The sequence below is a fragment of the Aulonocara stuartgranti genome, assembly GCF_965226115.1.
Source record: "Aulonocara stuartgranti genome assembly, chromosome: 10".
Classification (NCBI taxonomy): domain Eukaryota; kingdom Metazoa; phylum Chordata; class Actinopteri; order Cichliformes; family Cichlidae; genus Aulonocara; species Aulonocara stuartgranti.
The window spans coordinates 30,774,650-30,797,926 of NC_138946.1; the positions used below are offsets into that span (position 1 = coordinate 30,774,650).

A 23,277-nucleotide genomic window follows, 5' to 3' on the forward strand; every position below is an offset into this window, starting at 1 on the left:
TTACATTTCCGAAGTTCCCTAAATCATCTCTGAGTGGGAAGTAGATGAGAAACTCCATCACATATGTTGTTATCCCTTGTGTGTTTTTTGTAACCAAAAACTGTAATTTTATAAATGTTTCATGTGTTCAGAGCCAGAGGGCAGAGGAAGATCAAATGCAGAGTTTGAAAAAACACAAAATGTTAATAAAAACTTCAGGCAGGAAGTAAAAGTTTGACAGTGAGTTCATGAAATGTGGACAAGAAGACTAGTTTATATTTATTGCTAATATTGAAGAATGTTACTTGCCAGAATTAAGTTGAAGAGGAAAGAAGGAAGAAATGGTTACAAATATTTAAACTCTACAGTACACGAGACATTCTCAGGTAAAGAAGCTGGTTGCTGCTGTCTCTCACACTGTACCTTACACAGACATTCATTTTACTGGCCAGCAGGGGGCAACTCCTCTGGCTGCAAAATAAGCTCGCTAGTTTCCTTTTGGTCATTTCATAAATTCTGAACTATTAGAGTAAAGAAGAGGACAAAGCAGGGTTTCTTCTAACAGTGTTTCTTAGTTAGATCCACTTGTTGGTGACATTCAGTTGCACAAGATGGGTAACCAATGGGTCACACCAAAGTAGTTATATCCACCTTTTATATATGGAGGCTCCACCTAGCAGACCAACAAGACCTGTAAGAGTCTGTTGAAGTGCCAGACACCAAAATGAGTCAATCCATTAGACCTCTATGTTAACGTTTTACATTTTGCTGCATTATAAAGCGTTCCGCCTTCACAGTTACTGTACAGCAGATTAATTTTCTTTATAATTGACACGTGTGCCGACAGAGGCAGCTGTAGCTGATAGCTGGCCTAGGCCTCAACGCTCTACACTCCTCGTGTTGTTGGTGCTTGTCGGAAGATTTTAATTGAATTACCTGACAAATCATATGTCCTGCTGTATAATAGAGTCCATCTAAGAAGCTTGTGCTTTTGTTTGTGTGAGCAAAAACTCTGTTATAATAATACTAATTAATATTTAACTGTAATTAAAATAATGGCATTACTATAATTAAAAGCCAGCCAATGCAACAAAGAGGACAATGTTTCTGCTGTGCAGCTATGATGTCTGGTTGTGGATTTACAAATTTCTACAACTGTCCTCAGTTGAAGGAGTTGGTTCAGTTATCTCTCAGTGAAACCAGGAGGTACAATGGGTCAGCTTCTGTTAAGAACTTGTGAGAGTAGTTTATGTGCTACAGATGATGTATGATTAGCAAAATACAAAGTATTAATGCAGGAACACCCGATCAGTGAATCACTGCTCAGCTATCCAAATCACCTTTGTCATGTTTGAAAGGACAGAGTGTATCCACATCACGTTGGACAAAATTTAAGGAAAACAGTCAAAAAAATTCCATATCAAGAGAGAAATGAGCAGAAGCATTTGATCATCGTACAGCGTGGTTCCCAGTTTTACCAGAGGGGGGAAGCAGAGTACTTCCAAAAACAAGTGAAAATCTGGTCTATAAATGTTACCGGCAGCTGTTCCTACTAAACGGAGTGTACTCAGTGACCTCTGTAGAGGAGTGCCATCATATATGAATAGTTTCATTTCAGACCCAAAACACAGTCTTTTTTTTTTTTTTTTTTACAGCCAAACAAAGCTGGCTTTTTTTAAAATCAGGAAGCCACCCAGTACAATCAGTGGAGAAGCAGACAGGAAGATGATGTCATCCTCCTCAATATGCTACAAAGGAGTGTCCATGTTAAAGCGAGCTTAAAATGAATAGTGCTGAGTGGGTAAAATGTAAAGTTGGTGTTGCTGAGTGTGCAATACATCTACCACCCCTCTTCAGCTCAGAGATGTTAGGCTAGCCTGAGGTTAAATATGCAGTTTGCAGCTAGTTGTTGGGTTGAAACTCACTGAGCAGCTTTATCTATCATTCTTCTTCTCTAAGCTTCATTATTCTTCTATACATACTGGATAATGTAGGGTTCTTACACATAATAGCTCTATATACATATTCACATTTCATCTGTTAGTCATGGCCACAAATGAAATTCTAACATTTTAAATGATCTAATGCCTCACCTGTGCTGGACACTCCAACTACGTTACTAGGCTCGCTGATCATGTCATCCATGATGGCCATGACGCGGAACTCATACCATGCCTCCTGAGACAAAAAAGAGATTATGTTATCAGAAATGTTCAGTAAGCCTGAACCTGTAAAATTCCACTGGCATCTCCAAAGACCACCAAGCTACAACAGTCCAAGGCTTTGGAAACTTTGGAAATAGAACTCAGATGAACAAAACTCCAATATACTGTCATTATTTATTTAACAAAATCCACCTTTAGCAGGATACTTGAAGTAATTGCTTTCCGTATGATTTCATCAGAGGAATTTTGACCTACTCTTCTTTAATGTTTCTTCATTTGTACTGGACATTCCATTCCATTCAATTCATCCATCCATCCATTATCTTCCACTTATCCAAAGCTGGCTATGTTGCCACACAGGAGCAGCAGCTCTACTCCGAGATTCCTCTGGATGTCGGAGCTGCTTTCCCAAATCTCTAAGCCTGAGCCTGGTCACGCTACAGAACAAACTCAAACTTTTAGTCATTTACCCAGACTTCATGACCATTAAGTTATATAACCAATGTGAGAGCTGTGTCTGGATCCGTGTCACAAATTCAAGCACATTTTCATTGGGTGTTGGAATCTTTCAGGGTTCCCCCTTGTCTCCAATCCTGTTCTTGATTCATGGACAGGATCCCAAGATAGCCTCGGTGAGGAGGCTGTCCGCTTTCAGAGCTACAGACAGAATAGGATCTCTGCTTTTTGCAGATGATGTAGTTCTGTTGACTTCATCAGATTCATTCAGATTTTCTGTTTTCAAATTTAAAATTGACTAAGATTAAGACTTGAGACTACAAGAAGGGCCTATAATGTAAAAGTATCAGGCAACAAATCAGAAGAGTGTCTATTAGATCTCATCCCTTCAAGACTGCTCCAAGAAGTCCTACCATTAATCAATTCATTCAATCCTAAATGTGATCAGTCTATATCTATTAATCGTCTAGGTACCACATACCTTTAAGGTGGGAGTAGTTAAATCATTACTTTAAACGTCATCACTTGACCCAGCTATCTTAGCTTATTACAGGCCAGTGTTTGTTTTGGTAAATGAACTGGTTGTAATAGAGCACTTTTTAATTCTGCCTGTGTACTCAAAGCACTTGTACTCAAAAAACTTGCGTCATTCACCTTTTTTCTATACGTTAGTGCTTTCAATTTAAGATTCACAGATAACAAACACCAGACAGAAAGAATGACTGAATGACCCCTAATTTTCTGCTTCTAAATTCAGTTGAAACTGAGGTTAATGTACTCAGTCCTAAACATTTTAGAAACATGGTGTCTAACCACTGTGGATGGCATTACCTTGGCCTCCAGTAACAACGTGAGAAATTATGGAGTTGTTTCCTTAACCAGGATATGTTCTTCAGTGTGCATATTAAACAAATATGTGGGACTGCCTTCTTTGCAATGCTTATGGCATTTGCACAATATTTTTAAAATTAGAAACATCCTGTTTCAGAGTAACGCTGAAAAACTAGTTACTGTTTTTATTACTTCTAAGCTGGACTATTGTAATTCCTTATTATCAGGATGTCCTAAAAACCTCATGCAAAGCTTTCATTTGATCCAAAATATAGCAGCACCCAGCTCCCAGTTTGGATTCGGGAGACACGGACTCTTCTCTACTTTCAAGGTTAGGCTTAAAACTTTACGTTTTGACAAAGCATATAGTTAGGGCTGAATCAGGTGTTTATGCACCACTTTGCATTTAATCATTAGTTACTATTAAACTCGGGCTCTCTTCCACAGCATGTCTTTTATCCTGTCTTCCTCCCCTCCCCTTGCATCAGATTGCTACCTCTCCCCTGAGCCTGTTAGGATGGACAGTGGGCAACAGTAGGAATGAAAAACTCTCCTTTAACAGGAAGAAACCCCCGGCAGAGCCTTTCTGCCACATCTTTCACCATTCTGTGGCAGAGAGGCTTATGTACTGAGGAAAGTCTGTCATTTTAAACTAAAGACTTTCTGGTTTGTTCACATGATCTTTAGTAAACTGCATCTATGTTCTTTTTATTAATTTCTCCTTGTCATACACATCACTGTTGTTCAGAGTACTCCTGAAACTGTACTCATGAACATTAATATTTGCTCTCTGTGAGACCCCAAGTTGCTTCCCATGTATCCTGGGTCCCTCTGTGATTTTGGCTACGTTCACACTGCAGGTCTTGATGCTCAATTCCGACTTTTTGATCAAATCCGATTTTTTTGTCTGGTTGTTCACACTACAAATAAAATGCGACAGCAAACGCGCTCTAGTGTGAACCCTCAAAGCGGCCCGCATGCGCAAAAGAAGACGTCACACGCAACGCGCTCTGTTTAGACCCAGTATTGTTTGACTGATGGCCCCATAAAGACTTGTTTCAGTGTTTACGTTTCCCAATTTTGATTGAAGTTATAAAGTTATTTTGTTATTTACATATGGCCTAATAATGATCCTTATTGCTGTTTAAGAGAGGAGCGGTGCTTCAAAGGATAGCTGCAGAGTTCTGTCAGAATCTGCAGATTATACAGTACAAATAAAATGTTCACGTTTCTCCAACGTTATCTTCCCAACAGTTTCACTGACATCTACACGGGATGGCCAGGAAGCGTTCACGATGTCTTCTCTGGTGCTTCTCTGGCGCTGATAATTGGCGTCTGTCGTGTCAGTGACGTAAAAGACGGATTTAATGCGACAAACAGCAGTCGCTTTCTAAAACATCAGATATGTTTCAGATTCAGCACCACATACGAAAGTGACCCAGATCGGATTTGAAAATATCGGATTTGTGCCGTTCACACTGTCATACCATGATCGGATATGGGTCGAAGCACTTTCACCTGCAGTGTGAACGTAGCCTTTGTAGTCTTTTATGGGCTACTGGAGCATTGGTGAACTACTGCTGAATAGTGGTTCCTTAACCTATATTTTGCGCTCAGAATAATTGCTGTAAGAAATTGGCATCGGAGTGAAAAGAATGTAGTTAAAGGGACAGATCTTTTTCTTCTGAATCAGCATTATCAGAACATATGCCTTTTAATTTGTTTTAGGAAACCATATCCACCAACTCGAAGAAGTAACTAATGCATGCTACAACAAACCTTCTTTCAACCTTTCTTTTTGTCCTCTTGCTATTCTCAAGACGTCACACAGGGATTTAAAAAGCTCTTCCTTAGATATAAGAGGCATAAAGTTTCACATCATATTTCACACCAACAAAAATGTACATGATATTCATCAAATACTCACCTGAATCAGATTCAGATTTCTCATTGTTTTTCATGTTTCAGGACTACAGACAGCATGCAATATTTTCCCAAAATTGTTGATGTTAGAGAAATTAGTAAAACACATAGAAAAAAAATTGTGAAAACATAAAAGCTCTAACCATGTAAGTGGAATAAATGTAGGCTACCAGTCAGAATTCAGTGTTGCTACAACATATGAATATATCTATATAAGTTTCAGATATCAACAAATTATAATATCAAACAATGGTATGAAGTTGGAGTGGCCTAGTCCAAGTCTGGATTTTTGAGATGCTGGAAATGCTTTCGCATGACCTCAGCAGACCATTCATGTGGCTGAATTAAAACATTTTGAAAAGACGAGTGTGTCAAAGAAAGAAAGAGGAAGCCACAAAGGGGGCAAACAGCTTTTCTATGAAACACACGTTGACCCATGTGACTTTTCTGGGCAGGTTAGACCTTTGATTTTGTAATAACTGAAACTTTTATTCTCTGACTGAAAAAGTCTGCTGAATCTGTGCTGCAAAACCCATGTGAAAATCCCACTCTAGCGGACAAAAACACTGCCTTTTGTACAGGGAGTGCAGAATTATTAGGCAAATGAGTATTTTGTCCACATCATCCTCTTCATGCATGTTGTCTTACTCCAAGCTGTATAGGCTCGAAAGCCTACTACCAATTAAGCATATTAGGTGATGTGCATCTCTGTAATGAGAAGGGGTGTGGTCTAATGACATCAACACCCTATATCAGGTGTGCATAATTATTAGGCAACGTCCTTTCCTTTGGCAAAATGGGTCAAAAGAAGGACTTGACAGGCTCAGAAAAGTCAAAAATAGTGAGATATCTTGCAGAGGGATGCAGCAGTCTCAAAATTGCAAAGCTTCTGAAGCGTGATCATCGAACAATCAAGCGTTTCATTCAAAATGGTCAACAGGGTCGCAAGAAGTGTGTGGAAAAACCAAGGCGCAAAATAACTGCCCATGAACTGAGAAAAGTCAAGCGTGCAGCTGCCAAGATGCCACTTGCCACCAGTTTGGCCATATTTCAGAGCTGCAACATCACTGGAGTGCCCAAAAGCACAAGGTGTGCAATACTCAGAGACATGGCCAAGGTAAGAAAGGCTGAAAGACGACCACCACTGAACAAGACACACAAGCTGAAACGTCAAGACTGGGCCAAGAAATATCTCAAGACTGGTTTTTCTAAGGTTTTATGGACTGATGAAATGAGAGTGAGTCTTGATGGGCCAGATGGATGGGCCCGTGGCTGGATTGGTAAAGGGCAGAGAGCTCCAGTCCCACTCAGACGCCAGCAAGGTGGAGGTGGAGTACTGGTTTGGGCTGGTATCATCAAAGATGAGCTTGTGGGGCCTTTTCGGGTTGAGGATGGAGTCAAGCTCAACTCCCAGTCCTACTGCCAGTTTCTGGAAGACACCTTCTTCAAGCAGTGGTACAGGAAGAAGTCTGCATCCTTCAAGAAAAACATGATTTTCATGCAGGACAATGCTCCATCACACGCGTCCAAGTCCTCCACAGCGTGGCTGGCAAGAAAGGGTATAAAAGAAGAAAAACTAATGACATGGCCTCCTTGTTCACCTGATCTGAACCCCATTGAGAACCTGTGGTCCATCATCAAATGTGAGATTTACAAGGAGGGAAAACAGTACACCTCTCTGAACAGTGTCTGGGAGGCTGTGGTTGCTGCTGCACGCAATGTTGATGGTGAACAGATCAAAACACTGACAGAATCTTGGGATGGCAGGCTTTTGAGTGTCCTTGCAAAGAAAGGTGGCTATATTGGTCGCTGATTTGTTTTTGTTTTGTTTTTGAATGTCAGAAATGTATATTTGTGAATGTGGAGATGTTATATTGGTGTCACTGGTAAAAATAAATAACTGAAATGGGTATATATTTGTTTTTTGTTAAGTTGCCTAATAATTATGCACAGTAATAGTCACCTGCACACACAGATATCCCCCTAAAATAGCTAAAACTAAAAACAAACTAAAAACTACTTCCAAAAACATTCAGCTTTGATATTAATGAGTTTTTTGGGTTCATTGAGAACATGGTTGTTGTTCAATAATAAAATTATTCCTCAAAAATACAACTTGCCTAATAATTCTGCACTCCCTGTATGGACGCAAACGCGCGCTGCAACTTCTTATCTGGTGCGCGTCTTTTATTTTGACAGCGAATGCACACACGCGGACCACTTATGTGCACCCGTGTAAATAACATAATGTTCTGCTGGGTGTGTTGTTGGTTTTCCCTCGATTTCTGAGTCGACAAGCGCCTTTGTTACTGGGACCAGTCATTTTAGAATCCACGAGAAATGCAAGAATTGCATTATTGCTCAGTCTGCAATATCTTTCCCCGAAAAATAACACCAATTGCAAATAACATACTAAAAATAAACCTGAAAATCAGTTTAGAACACCGTACTATGTTGCAAAGAGTGAACTACCACTGGCACAATTTAGCAGTCTTTGCAAACTTCAAAAAGCAAATGGCCTCGATCTTGGTTCCACTTGCCTCTTACCCGTGACTTCAGTGGAAATTTCAAATTCAGGATCTGACACAGACTGATTCATGTCCTACACAGTTCTTACAAGTTCATAGAAATTTCTGTTCAATTAGAACCAAGTATTTGAGTTGATGATTGTAATTTTTATACAATGTTGTAATTTGTGTTTCAACAATTTTTTGATTAATGTTTTGTTTCCGTTACAATATTATACTTGTATAAGTATAATATTAAGTACAATATTATACTTGTATAATATTGTAACAGAAACAAAACAGGAAACAAATCATCAATCAAAAAATTGCTCTCTTTTTTATTCGGGCTACTTAAATTTATTTTGGGCTACAAAAAACTTGTATAACTTGTATATGTAAAAATCAGCTACAACATTACACCAGTCCATCCAATCATGTGCACAGATGCACTGCACAGTGTTTATTAACCATTTACAAAGTTTCATCAAGATCAGCTGCAGTGTTCTAACAGCCGTCTAGTTAATTATTTACAAGCCAGTTATTAGCACATAAATATGCAGTGCACTGAGTTGTCAGCTCAGTTGTGAGAACAGATTGAAGATTTAGTTGCGGTGCAGCAAATGTCCACTTTAAAACATATACACATATGTGAGGAACCAAAGAGAGCTTCCATTCTGGTCCCATGACCTAAAAAATGCAGTGAATTTCCAACAGAAAAGTTACACAAGCTAGGTGTGATGTGTGCATCTGTGAGACTGAGAGCTGGAGAGAAGAGTATGTGTGGGTGTTTGCTGTGCAATGGAAGTAGAGATAAAAGCATCTGCATAGAGCTGGAAGTGGTGGTTAGATTAAAGAAAGACGTTTGAAAGTGTCGTGGCAGGAGTATTAGCAGACAGGCGGAAGAGTTGAAATGCTGCAAAAAAAGCAACATCCATCAACAGTGATATACCATTTGTTATAATGTCTCTAGGAAATGTACTGTGTTCTATTAAAAAGCATAAATTAATAAATTATAATGACACAACGTATTCCATTCTTATTATTTTCATGCTCATGCATGACCCTTACATACCCACATAGGTAGAAGCATGTGTGTGTGTGTGTGTGTGTGTGTGTGTGTGTGTGTGTGTGTGTGTGTGTTTGTGTGTGTGCCAAATGAACTAAGGAAAAAGACAATTTATGTTTACCCCACAGTAAAACTTGCACAGACAGATAGCGAGCCAAGTCAGCTGTGCATACCTGTGTTGTTACTATGACAACCAAGCTGGCTACGACAGGGGATCTTCAGAAGCCACCCTGGCAACATAGGCCTATAGCAACCTAACTAAGGGATGGTTCAGGATTACTTGATCCAGTCCTAACTATGAGCTTTGTCAAAAAGGAAAGTGTGAAGCCTAGTCTGAGAAGGCTACTGTCTCACCACCCTGTTGCTGGGCATTGTGGGAAAAAATTCTATTAGTTATTTTTTTTCATCGGATTCAATGTGTTTCTCAGCTCTGTCAAGCTTAAAGGGCCCTTTTTACTCCTTCATGATGATATAAGGTATTTAAAAAAAATTAACATAGGTATAAATAATAAACAAAAATCTTAGTTCTGACTAGACAAAAGCTTCAAATATCATAGAAGAACAAAAGCAAAATGGAAACCTAAATAACAGACATAAATAGAAAATAATGTCTCAAAAAATATAATAGAATTTTTTTTTTGTTGAGATTCAATTATTTAGTCATAATTTAGGTATTTCAATTCTTTTATTTTTAGCATAGTTTGATCATAAGATTATAAGATTATATTAGACTAATACAGATATTATTCTATTATTCTATTATATTATATTATTAGCTGGTACTAGTTGCTCCGCATGGTTTACAAAGCATCTTATTTACCTTAACATCGAAAGTGAAATGTCTCCACATGTCTACTCTTCTCTTCCTCTCAAGCGTTAATGTTTTGTTTGTTTTTTATGTGAAACAGGGAGCATGGGAGCCAGCTGAAAGTCCTCTCCCGCCCTGTTTCTCAGCAGCAGATCAAACCTTACTGTACGAGGAGACTACTTCTGATTGGATCACCTGCAAGCTCGTTCCACCTTTCTCCACAGTTAATTACTTGTGATTGGATCTTGTCCACCGGTCCGTCGTGGTGAAGAGGGAGCTGAGTGTAAAAGCGAAGCTCTCAATTTACCAGTCGATCTACGTCCCTACCCTCACCTATGGCCACGAGCTGTGGGTAGTGACCGAAAGAACGAGATCGCGAATACAAGCGGCGGAAATGAGCTTCCTCCGAAGAGTGGCTGGCCTCTCCCTTAGAGATAGGGTGAGAAGCTCGGCCATCCGGGAGGGGCTCAGAGTAGAGCCGCTGCTGCTCCACATCGAAAGGAGCCAGCTGAGGTGGTTCGGGCATCTGACAAGGATGCTTCCTGGGCGCCTCCTAGGTGAGGTGTTCCGGGCATGTCCCACCAGGAGGAGGCCCCGGGGCAGACCCAGGACACGCTGGAGAGATTATATCTCTCGGCTGGCCTGGGAACGCCTTGGTGTTCCCCCGTATAAGCTGGAGGAGGTGGCTGGGGAGAGGGAGGTCTGGGCCTCTCTGCTTAGGCTGCTGCCCCCGCGACCCGGCCTCGGATAAAGCGGATGAAGATGGATGGATGGATGGATGGATGGATCTTGTCTCTTCAGAATATTTTCATCTTGTTTTTATTTGTTAATGAAAGTGTCAGTGCCCTTCGTCATCATTTTTGTCCTTGTGCATTTATTTTTATTTAGTTATCGTCTTGTTTTTATCAGCAAAACTATGATGAAAATTACTAGTCAATGAAATTGAAATAGGAGCTGGTTTCCTCAAAAGATTACATTGATATCTCATTGATATCTCAAGGCTACATCCCATTTTGCTTTTGGAAACACTAAAAATCCCAAGCTGTACTGTGAGGTCTCTGAGATATGCTGGAGAATATTTCTTTCTTGTTGGTGTTGGTGAATAACTGCTGTGCCATAAAACAAAACTTTAACCTCCTAAGACCCGAACTCTTTCATGGCATGCATTTTTAATTTCTCTTTGCAATTCTCTTTGTTCTATAGAACACTATAAAGTCACAATTGAGTAATGATGTGCAAAACTCTTTATTTGGTGTCTGAAGACAGCAGCATTTTTCCCGGGTACAAAAACAAAATGAGAAAGAACAATTGTTCCCATTTGAGCAATATGGCTCCTTTGAAAGCCATCTGAAAGAGCAAAATTTAGTACTGTGGTCAAGACAACCCAAAATGTGATGCCATATGTGCACGCCAGGTCCCAGGAGGTTAAGGTCTTTAACCTTCCTCCATGTCTCAAGCAACCTCTTAGCTTGGAAAGACGTAAGTCTGGTTTTAAACTTCCATTTTGTATTCAGGCTTTTACCTGGATGAGATCTCGGGCAACCAACTCTGTCTCCCCTGCAGGAATGCTGTCGTCCAAGACCTCCCATCGCTCCCCCAGGCGAAACTCCATGACATAATGCTGGATAGGTGCTGTGTGATTGGCAGGCGGAATCCAGGTGAGCAGGACTCCCTGCTGCGTGCGATTGGCTGTGAGGCACCGTGGTGGGGTAAGCAGCACCAATGGTTCAGGGGTACTTGTGGGAAATACTGGAAGAGCATTTTAGAGTTGAAAATGTCTGTTAAAGATTCAGTTATCTTGAGCAAGTAGCAAGTGTCCATTGGCAGGATAAAAGTGAATCAGCTCCCCTTTACACACTGACACTATCACACATTTAAATCTAACTGTGACAATAATGGTGATGCATTATATCAAAGCCACCACATACACCACATTTATAAGCATTTTATTCTGGTAGCATATATGTCAGTCACAACTTAGCATTTTTTGCTAGCACCCTTACAGCATTTTCATCTTTAAGGTATGCTAAATTTAATCCAGCCTTGCTAAACTGCTATTTGAGCGGTTGCACTGCATACATTACAGAGGAATTTTGACTCAGATTATCTTTTAGCATTAATGTAAATTCATACATTTTGTTTTTATTGTATTTTAAGTTAATCTGGGTTAAAAGTAACTTTTGTTGGACCATCTAAGACGTAAATTTTTTGACTTGAATTTATGAAGTGGTTAATCGTGAACAAGAAAGAATTAAACTAGACTGGTAGTTATACAGCACTTTTCTATTCAATTGTCTATTTATCTATACCTACTTTAACCACCCACACTCCAGCAGATGACCAGGGGGTAATACGGTTCAGTATACTGCTCAAGGATACTTTGAATCATGGAGTGCAGGAGCCGGGGATCAATTCACTTTCAACTGGAAGACCTACTAGGCGACCTACTACCTGATCCACACCTGCACTAATAACAGTTCACTCTGTTCATTTAACAAAACTTTTAAAGACACAAAACTAGCAAGTTAGCAAACATCTGATTGTGGAACATTTGGCAAATCTAACAGACAGATTTCTTTTTCATAGATCATAATCTTTGAAATTTTGTGTTTATTATCTCTCTTAATTTGAGTGCCTCGTACGCTCATATGATCAGGTGAAAAATAAAGTAAAGGCTTTACATCCAATCAAATGAATGTTATTTAGAATTGTAGCTTACATATGAAAATGTAACCAGCATTTGTAAACATTTTGACCTACCAATTTATTCGTTAAAATATTTACACCCATTCTTTCAAACTCGTTCACTAACTTTGGTGGTAAAAACGTGAATAAAGATGTTTCCAAAATATCTATTAGTTCTACTTTTTCCAAAGACGCCACTATAAGCTGATTGTCATTTAGATTTAAAAAGTTTAAAAGTAAACAAAGGTCAGCAAATGAACCACTGAGCTGGTGATTGTTGGTGTAACCTTCAGGTCTATGAGATACTAGAAGTTAGTTCTATGTATTGGTGTAACGACACAAAACTGATCCTGACTGTGTTTCGATTAAAATGTTTCTTTGCACATGATGGTTAAATATGGTACTAAATATATCACACTAGTGTTTTTATTTGAAATGATGGGGAGTTTGGCTGTTTTCTGTGTATAGAAGACACAGTAGCATTTTTTTTAAATTCAGTTTCAACTCAGCTTCGGAAGATAAGAGGTAATAATAACTATGTACCTCACTTCATATTCAATTTAACTAACTTGCCAGCAATTCACTTTATTATTCACTGAGACAAAAGTATTCTGGGAAAATTAAACTAATTCTTAAATGAAAAAAACCATTTAAACATTTAAACCAACATTTCATGAATAAAGGTGACATGAAAATGCAAAGATATCACTATTCCTTTAGTCTGTGAAAGATCACACGACCAGCACTCACACAGAGAGTGTTGTTTGGCCTCCCCGGAGCCGATGTGTGAGTTGTTAACTTGTTAGACTTTATTTACAGCACAGATCCTCCTGAAATTACTTCTCTACTACTGTAGTGTGATGTTTAATTGGAAGAACATAAGAAGTGCCTTTTTGTGCCTTTTAATGATAAATATTAGAATGCAAATTAAGATCAATATAATTTAAAATAGCCTACTACTTTTCTAACACTTACATGACATGAAAAACATGTCCGGATGATTTTTCTTAGTTCAGTGTTTTTTGCAGCTCTCTCTACTTGCCTGCCAAAGCTGTTTTATTATTGGATCCTTTCCTCCTGGTTAAGCAGTAGTGGGTGTACTCACCTAGTGTGTTCACAGTGACAACCTCGCTGAAGGGGCCTGTGCCAAGCTTGTTTTGGGCCAGGATGCTAAACTGGTATGTTGTCTCTGGCTCTAAGCCGGGCACCACCATCCAGTCGTGGCCTCCAGGCACAGGTATGGAAAGCCAGTCATACGGACCTAAACGCTCCCTCTTCAGCCTGCACAGGAGTCATGATGAGATGCAGGTACACAGACAGGAAAAATATTGAAGAAATAAATCAGGAGGTGAGAGGGAGACTTTTTTAAAATCTTTCGGACAAAATGGACATTTATTTACAACAGTTACAACTATATTCAAGTCTTTTCTCAGCACAAGTTTCATCACACAGTGTAGCGCATTATAATGATTTATCATAATGTAATCTATTTGATCTCAAACCTAAATTCAACATTGCATAGGTTAATTGTATGGATCTGAATTGAATTGAATGTACCACATATTTTATTTCATTGTTCACAACACAGTTTTGACTTGATGGTATTAAGCCCATGCCGAGCTCAGCTTTGCAGTTTGCTGTTTGCCCATGCCACACATTCAGCTGTGCCTCATCAATCAAATCAAGCAGACAACTGTGCGCAAACAAAAACAGCAACAACCTTCAGTCTAAAGCACTGCCATAATAAAACTTTACAATCAGCTCTCAGGTACCAAGAAATGAAGTAACTTTCTTTAACACATTAACTACGACCTCGTTTCCAAAAAAAAGCTGAAACACTGTGAGAAATGAAAATAACATCATAGTATACAAATTTATAAATAATTTATATTTAAGTGAATATATTTTTAAATAAATGCTATGTGGTTAAAATACAACAGAAGCAACATATTAAAATCTTGAAATGTGTCTACATGTTGAAAATATATGCTTATTTTGTACCTGATGACAGCAACACATTTAAAACAGTTAAATTAGGCCCACGTTTAGCACTGTGTAGCATCATTTCTTCTTTTACCAATGGTAAACATTTAAGAACATAGGAGCATAATTGTTATGATTTTAAAGTCTCATTCTTGCTTGTTGTAGGATCTCAGCTGCTCAGGACTGTAATTTAAGGTCTCCTTTTTTGGGTGAAAATAAATGCTGCTCCAAAACCTGTACATATCATTCAGTGTTAATGGTTTATCCACAGAGGAAAATTCACCCATGGTAACTAATACATAGCACTGCAATTGCAAATTATAAACTGTATGACAGTGACATCATGGTCTCTATTTTAGCCTTGCAGGATGAGGTCTGCATAATTTCCATAACTCCCCTGCGGTCATGCAGACCACAAAACTGTTTTGCAGTTTCTGTCAGTCCACCTTACAGTGCTGTCAAGAAGTATTTGCCCACTTCTTGATTTTGTAGTTTTTATCAATGGGATAACAACAATCATCATCTCAAATGACAAATGTTTGGAGGTGCTTGCTGAAGCTGACGGAAATGACATAAGGGAATGTATAAAGAAGAGGAAAAACCTGAGAGACCTATGGGGCCTTACACATTTGAGATCATTGAGCAAATTTTAATATTAGATAAGAATAACTCGAGTAAATACAAAATGCGAATTTAAAATGATTATTGATTTAAAGTAATTGCCCCCTAAGCCTAATAACTGCTTGTGTCTTCCTTCATAGCAAGAACTCAATCTGGTCGCGGCATATGGCCGCCCCTTCCTGAGCATGGTTCTGCTGGAGGTTTCTTCCTGTTAAAAGGGAGTTTTTCCTTCTTACTGTCGACAAAGCGCTTGTTCATAGTGAGTCATCAGTTGGTTGGGGTTTTCTCTGTATTGTTGTAGGGCCTTTACCTTACAATACAAAGTGCCTCAAGGCAACTGTTGTTGTGATTTGGCGATATCTAAATAAAACTGAACTGAATTGAATTGCAACTAAACATTTGCAGTATGTCAAGGCTCACACTCAGATGTGAGACACTGAAGCAAAAGTTTAGCAGATTTACAGCAAGCATGGAGCAGGGTATTGTAAATGGTCTGTATTTGTATAGCGCTTTATTGTCAGAGTGGAATGGGCAGTCTGGCAGGGAGATAGTCCACTTAATTCTCTCTCTCTAATTTTACAGATGACTCACTTCCAGGTTCTCTCTCTGAAGGTTTCTCAAGACTGAAAGAGTGCACAGAGGAAAGCTGGGTTTGTTCTAAGGCTTAGAACAAACCCAGCTTTCCTCTGTGCACTTAGAATCTAAGCCATTCCAGTCAAACACAGTGAACACACAGAAGCCAGACAATGCTACTTCAGTAACTCCAACAATCTAGCAACCCATCTGAGCCTTAAGTATCAGATGGGTTAACGTTCCACACAGGTGGGTTGATTGGCAACAACTTCCAGGTGTGAAAAACCAGGAGGGTGAGAAAACCCAGAGGAATCCCGCCTCTGAAACAAACAGAGTAAACCCACGCACACACTGAAAGGAGACAGGGAGAGCAAAAAAAAAACCCACAAAGGAGAAGAAACGGACAGAAATGGCACACAGGAGCACCAGGAGACCGTGCCAATACCATCTGTCATGGTTCTAGGTCATTTGACCCAGCTTTTGGGGTTATGGTTTCTTTGTGTTGTAATTTTTTAGTTTTCTATTATTTAGTGTTGAGTTTATCTTTGTATTTGCTGCTATGTTTAGTTATAATTGTTTCCATGTTGTCTGGTCGAGGTGTCTCGTCTCCTCTTCCTGTTTACATGTTTTCCTCCACGTGTTTTGTTCCATGTCTCCCATGCCCGTCATGTCTCGCTCCCTCTGTCAAGTGTCCCCTCTCGATCCCTCTCTCAGGCTCCTGTTGTCACAGTCTATATCTCACTATGTTTCCTGTTTTATTTTGACAGTCTTGCGTTCCATGTTCAGCGTGTGTAGTTTTGCGTCCCCTGTGGCATTATGTTCATTTGTGTCAGCTGTGTTTCCACTTCCCTCGTTACCGTTCTGTGTATTTATGTTCTCTGTCTCCCTTTGTTCATTGTGAATTCATCGGTTTACCTCCTGACGTCTCCGTGGTTCATTGTTTTCAGCATTTTCAGGTTTCATGTTTTAGTTACTCCCACTCTAGGTTTTGTTAGTTCTCGTTCTGTTTATTTTCTCGTTTGTTTTCATGTGTTTCATCTGCCTCAATAATGGCTCCACACCACAACACGCCGGCTACTCGGCCGTAACACCGCCTGCTTAATAGGAGCCTCTTAGTGACATACTGGGTTTTTGGAATACTTTTGATGGAACCCCTTGACCAGTGAGGGATCCAAAATGGCAGACCATGGAACCCTGTGTCTTTTGTCTTGCACATAACCCCAATCAATAACTCCCAATCACCCAGGTAGGTGGGGAGGGGAAGGGGGGGGGATTGGAAAAAGGGCACAGAGGACTGAAACAGACAGGTTTCAGCTAATGAGTTTTGGGTCTTAGGCAGTTTCAAAGAGACAGTGACAGGGTTGATTATGATCTCCTTTTTGTAGTGTAGTTGAAAGACAGTTTTTTAGATTCATCATAATTTCATACTTTTGAAGACAACCTGACTTTTTGACCTGGAAGGTACGCAGGTGCCAAAAGATGACAGCTACCCAGTCACTTGGTCTCTATGTTCTAAGCAAGACTGCTTGGGTTGCTCTCTTTAACTAAAGACAGCGACAAAGGTGATGCTAAACAGATGGAACAGAGCTCACCTTCCTGAGATGGGACCAGTGATAGCTGGTGACTGAGGGACACCTTGAAGAGAGACCTGTAAACATGGAGGTCATGTAGTTGTGAGCATACTCTAGCCAGGGAAGTTGCAAGCTACAAGTGCACTACTCACAGAGGGTCCACTTCCAGTTCCTGGTTAATCTTTTCAGTCTGTCTGAGATTGGAAACCAGAAGAGAAACTAACCTAGACACCAATTGCACCAATTCCAGCCCTCCAGACTCTAGAGGTGAACTGTGAGCCAAGATCAGAGACAATATCCTAAGGAATTCAGTGGTGACAGAACACACATGGTCAGTAAGTAATTGAGCAGTCACTAATGAAACAAAATAGGCAGCCTTGGAACACTGATTGACTATGGTCAGTGGCACTATGGTGTTACCTGACGAAGGAGACAGACCGGCTACAAAACCCAAGGCTCAAAAAAGACTCAATCTCCAGGGCAAGGAGTCCAACGATGCACGAATGGGCTCATACTTGGAAACTTGGAACTCTAGCAAAGAATACATGCCACGTAGCGTGACGGGAGTCAGTCATATGGCCGCTTAGAAGACAAATCCACATCCAGGGGGATAGAATTAGGCACAGATGATGCCAATGAATGATAGATTCAGGGGCGATCGTGGCTCAAGAGTTGGCACTTCGTCTTGTGATCGGAAGGTTGCCGGCTTGAGTCCCGGCTCAGACAGTCTCAGTCATTGTGTCCTTGGGCAAGACACTTCACCTACTGGTGATGGCCAGAGGGGCCGATGGCATGATATGGCAGCCTCGCTTCTGTCAATCTGCCCCAAGGCAGCTGTGGCTACAACTGTGGTTTGCCTCCACCAGTGTGTGAATGAATAGTGGAATTGTAAAGCGCTTTGAGGGTCTCGAAAAGCGCTATATAAATGCAATCCATTATTATTATTAGATGTATTTTTCCATTACTTCGTTTGGCTCGTCCATAGAGACGGTTTGTGGGGAGAGGTGATCCAGGAAGGACATCAATGGAACAATCATTTTTTTCCCTTAATAAATGAAATCATTATTAAAAAAATACTGGTGGCAGCCAATGGTACTCCTCCTCCTAGCCTCCTAGTAGGTGCACATATGGTATCAATTTTAAAGATCCTACTTTGTTCTTAAGTTATTGCATTCATAAGATTTTCAGAAAACTTGACCTCTGAAACCTAACCTTGAGGTCAAAGTCACTGAGATTTGAACTCATCCAAGATTTCTGGTATCAATTTCTAGTCCTAAGTCACTTCCTTCTCAATGGTCACGGTTTCCTATGAGATTTTCTGTAGATTCACTTAAACTGAAGCTCCTACATCACTTCGTTTTCGAGTTATGACATTCACAAACTTGGGTGTCCACATCACCCGCCCCATCAGCCTTTTACAGAAAAACTGCATTTTGTATTTACTCAGGCTTTCTTTGCCTAATATTAAAATTAGTTTGATGATCTTAAACACATAGGTATGTCAAGGGGAAGGGCGGAAATATCACAGCACTGTAAGTGAACCCACAAAAAAAATGTTTCATTTCCAGATCTTATTTGAACAACTTCCATCTTTGTCTGGCAGGGTTTAGACTTGCATGAATGCAGCAAAACAGTGTCCACTTAGGGTTTTCAGAATCATCTCTGTGCTGATGTTTGCACCTATACTAGTACCCTAAAGTGCTTTAAACAATCAGTAAGTGTATCAGCTGTAGTGGAAAGGTTTAAAGACCCTTTTAAATGACAGCAGAAGTATAGAGGGATCTGATGCTTGTTGTCAGTATGAAGATTAATTAATATTAATTGAAGCAGCTGCCTCCTTGTTTTTATATCTGTGCTGCTCTCTGGTCTCATCACTGTGTTACTAAAGTATGATGGGTTGCGGAGAGCATGTGGGGCTTAATTTAGTCGAGCCTGATCCTGTGGATGTGAACATGGCATCGTAAATATCAAATGAACTTCACACCAGCAATACTGCTGATGTTTAAGCTAATGATCCCTAATAATCTTTACTTGCATATTGTGTGATTTGTGGCAAGTACAAGTAGTACTTTCGTGTTTAATGTTGTAAACACTGTGCTATAAAGAAATCCACAAATATGAGGAATCCCTTCAAATTAGAGCTGGTTGTATGGAATATGGAATAAAGCACTACATTTTCCTTGACTGTCTTATTTATTTTTCAGTGAATATGCTCCCAAACTTGTGTGTAATGACTGGAAAATTGCTTAAGAGGGATTATTCTAAATTGCACTATCTCACCTAATTAGAGACTTCATGTGGTATTGACTTTGTCTATAAAAAGCACAGCTGAATGTTACAGTTTTTTTCTTTTACAGTGATTTAACGTGTGCCAGCAGAAGAGACTCAAAAGCTGAACACATAATACAGTCTTGCTAAACTGCAAGATAAAGATACTATACCATCCTCCAGACATTAATATCAAAAACATGGTGCATTACTGTAAAAAGACCATGAGACCTTTCCTGAATTTTGCCTAAATCACTCACTGAATTTTTGTATATCTTGAGTAGTTTTTGTGAAACGGGTGAAGAGCTGATAGGTGACTTATAGCCTTCATTTTAGGGAATGACCAGTCTCATAGGTGCATTTCTCTAATGAAACTAATTAACCTGTTTAACAAACTATTCTTTCAATTCAGACATTAAAATGAAATCATAATTTTCAGGTAATAGTTTGATATAGAACCGTTTAAACTAGAACCATAGAACTGGAGAGGGCACCACTGCTACTCTGATAAGCAAGGCTAGTTTTTGGCAGCAGCACTATATCTGATGCTCGCTTTATGTCTTTCACTATTTAAGTGGTGAAATTTAAGACATTCGTGTCTTACGTGCATCTCTAGTTTGACAATAACTGTACTTCATAAAGTAGAGATGCATCTTGAGCAACTACCAGAGTGAATTATTTCGTCTGTATAAATTTTTTGTCATTATGTTTTCAATACATTTTGTTCAGCTGAGCTATTAATACTCTATAGCAGCGGTCCCCAACCCCCGGGCCTCGGACTGGTACCAGTCCGTGAGTCGTTTGGTACCGGGCCGCGAGAGTTGAGGCTCAGGTGTGAAATGTCTGGTTTTCAGGGTTTTTATCGGTTTTCAGCGTTATTTTGTTATCGTTTTTTATCGTTAACTCGGTTTTCCTGGGTCTTTTCACGTGTGTTATGAATAAATCTTCTTTTTTTCGGTACCGGTACTAGTTTTATTTTGTTGTATTTATCCGCGACACCTTAAAGGCCGGTCCGTGAAACTATTGTCGGGCATAAACCGGTCCGTGGCGCAAAAAAGGTTGGGGACCGCTGCTCTATAGTACTGGATTTAAAAAAAAATCTACTTCAGTCTACCGGAGTTTCTTTGACATCTAATAACTACACAGTGTTCACATCGATCATCCAAAATGCAAATGGTTCCCTTGCAGACCTGGGTTAAAATAGTACCACATGTTCCCTAAAGAAGTTTAAACACCATAGACTTTAACATGTAGACTTTAACAACCCAGGATTAGCAGCACATCATCAACTCACTTTGTACTGCATTATACATTTTGGACATCTCAGATGTAAGAAAATATAAGAATATAAGAAAAGAAATTATTGTGATTCAAAATGTAACAGTACCTGCCATGGCTAAAATCTTGTGAGACTGAACACATATTTTTAACCCAGGCCTTTTCCCTAGTCAAGCAGTGGCAAAGCAGCAGCAGCAGCAGCAGCAGCAGAACAGAGAAGTCTGGGTTGAGTTCAGTTTAGTTGCTGTATTTTTTGTTATTGTTTTTATTGCGTTCCTCAAGAAAACTCCAAGAGCAGAGATGAAAACTCACAGACACTGGAACTCCATGTATTTTCCATCTCTACCTTTTCACAACTGTTCTGAACACAACCCTGGAAAAGACATTTTCAGAAATAACAGAGGATACATTGGAAGAAGAAAAAGCAGGAAGCAAAGCATGCTAGGATGACTCACACATGGCCATACCAGACTGAGAATGTCTGCTGGAAACCTCCATTATATCCTGCTTCCCAAGACACATTGGCCAAAGTGGAGAACGCAGCCACATGGACATTGGTGGGGGCGTGGGGGCTTGTGCCTGCAGAGAGGGGAAGCAATTTTTAAAAGGGCACATTAGTCACCGAGTTGCCCTGCTGTGGTACCCTACATTTATTTTACCTGTCAAACAAACTTATTGTGAGCTGAGTTGGGTCCAGTAATGTAAAATTTTACCTGCATAGTAAATACTACCAGTAAAATGGCTCAATGTATTGTTTACTTGTTATACTTGAGCCAAAAAAACCAGGAAAATAATTTGGAGCCAGTGGGATACAGCCATTGTATTCTGCTGATTTGACTGGCTTACATCCATAAATGAGGCACAGTGGTCAGCAAGAACAAAGGCCAAGACAAATAGGCCAAGGCAAACAAGACCAATGACTGCTCTTGGAATTTGACAAGTTATAACTAATTACTGAGCAAAACAGTTCAGAAGTGTGTGATTTTGTTGCTCTGTATTGCATCGTTTAAAGAAAAAGTTCCCCTGCGTCTTTTGTAAAGACGTGTGAGAATTGCAACTATAAGCTCCGAATTGAAAAACAGCAATGAAATGAGTTGAGGTTAGCATTCACACAGCAGTTTCTTCAGAAAATGCATTTTCTAGTTATTAATTATAGATTTCAACCAACAGTTCAAGAATCTCTAACACATAACAAAATGTTACTTTCTAAGCTAGTTAGCTACAGTTAGCTAGTAACTTAGCATTTAGTATTCTAATAATCAGTTAGATCAACCCTCCCTCCCCACTACCATCAATTTAAATGTAGTCAGTTCTGGCTCTAAATAACCATTTTTAGTCTTTTCCTTCAGAGTTGCTACAATATTGCCAACTAATCTTAATCTGCAACATAAAATTAAAAGTTTGGCAGTAAGAAATTAGAAGCTGCTGGGGAAAGAGGCCTTGGTCTACAGCTAACACTATAGTTGCTAAAGAAAGAGAATTTGATATTTGTACGTGTGCGTCTACATATCTATATGTGTTTGTGCATTTATGTATTCAGGTACCTATGACTTGGACGTGCGTGCTGGCAGTGATGCTCGTGGCAACATTGGTGGCGACACACTCCCACTCCCCATGGTCCTCCTTTGTGAGTGACTTCAACTGTAAGCTGCCTCGGGGCAGAACATTGTGCTTGCTTTTACTGGGCTTCCCTACCTGCAATCCACCCGGAGCATGGAAAGATAGAGCCAGCCAATGCAAAAGATAAAGAAAACAGTGCATTGGCATGTGTCATACAAAATGTACACTTAAAAAAAACAACCCAAAAACAACCAGTAGTTTAACAGCTACTAAAAAGCCCAACCTACCATCTGACATCTGCAACAATACAAAATGATAAAATGTGTGTTCAGTAAATGAGAGACAGAAACAATAGCTAATCATACAGTAGTCAGTAAGCAGGATTAAACACACCCCATGATTAAGAAAAGAATTGAGAGAATCTAATATGTTCCCTGATTGCATTTTTTATAGACATCATTAAAATGTGATTAAAAATGCTACAATGACATACAGTACAGTGAAATTAAAATCGGAGCATCCACTACAGACAGTGATTTTAGAAATGAAGGTTCCTCAGTGGAAAACAGTGAATGTGACATAACACAACAAGAAGCACCGACTAATGAGCTGCCTTACACATGAGATTCAGTGGACAGGCTGTGCACATGTAGGGAGGATGTATGATGTGCAAGGGGTTTTACCTTCCTCCATGTGATGTTGGGAAAAGGGTCTCCCTCTGCTTCACAGGGGATGACCAGTTCTCTTCCAGCCTCCTGCCTGTACACCCCTCCAGGAACCACTGAGAATTTGGGAGGGTCCTGCCCAGAAAGAAATTGAGAAGAGCTGTCTTCACTGAAGAGTACACATGAGTGAAGTTGCATTTAATCCTGGAGACAGATGGATGCTTGTGCCCTTCGTATTCAGGGTGAGATTTATTGAACTGGGCAAATTAACATCATGTTGCAGTTGTCAAAAAAGTGGAAAGCTTGGAAAGGTTTATGTATATTATTCATTTAATCTG

At 39.7% G+C, this 23,277-nt stretch overlaps 1 protein-coding gene across 5 annotated transcripts in view; it reads right to left on the reverse strand.

Annotated features, from left to right (window-relative positions):
• The window catches only part of LOC309715786 (protein turtle homolog B-like), a 148,266-nt gene that overhangs the window by 35,813 nt on the left and 89,176 nt on the right, over window positions 1-23,277 (reverse strand). For 3 of the 5 annotated variants that reach the window (XM_082549184.1, XM_082549182.1, XM_082549186.1), the window contains exons 10-15: window positions 22,958-23,074; window positions 22,259-22,409; window positions 21,170-21,293; window positions 13,526-13,701; window positions 11,258-11,484; window positions 2,073-2,157 (exon numbers count right to left, since the gene is read on the reverse strand). In XM_082549184.1, the coding sequence (XP_082405310.1) occupies window positions 2,073-2,157; window positions 11,258-11,484; window positions 13,526-13,701; window positions 21,170-21,293; window positions 22,259-22,409; window positions 22,958-23,074 (880 nt within the window). The remainder of the gene's footprint in view (window positions 1-2,072; window positions 2,158-11,257; window positions 11,485-13,525; window positions 13,702-21,169; window positions 21,294-22,258; window positions 22,410-22,957; window positions 23,075-23,277) is intronic. The other 2 variants (XM_082549185.1, XM_082549183.1) reach the window with 1 other exon arrangement.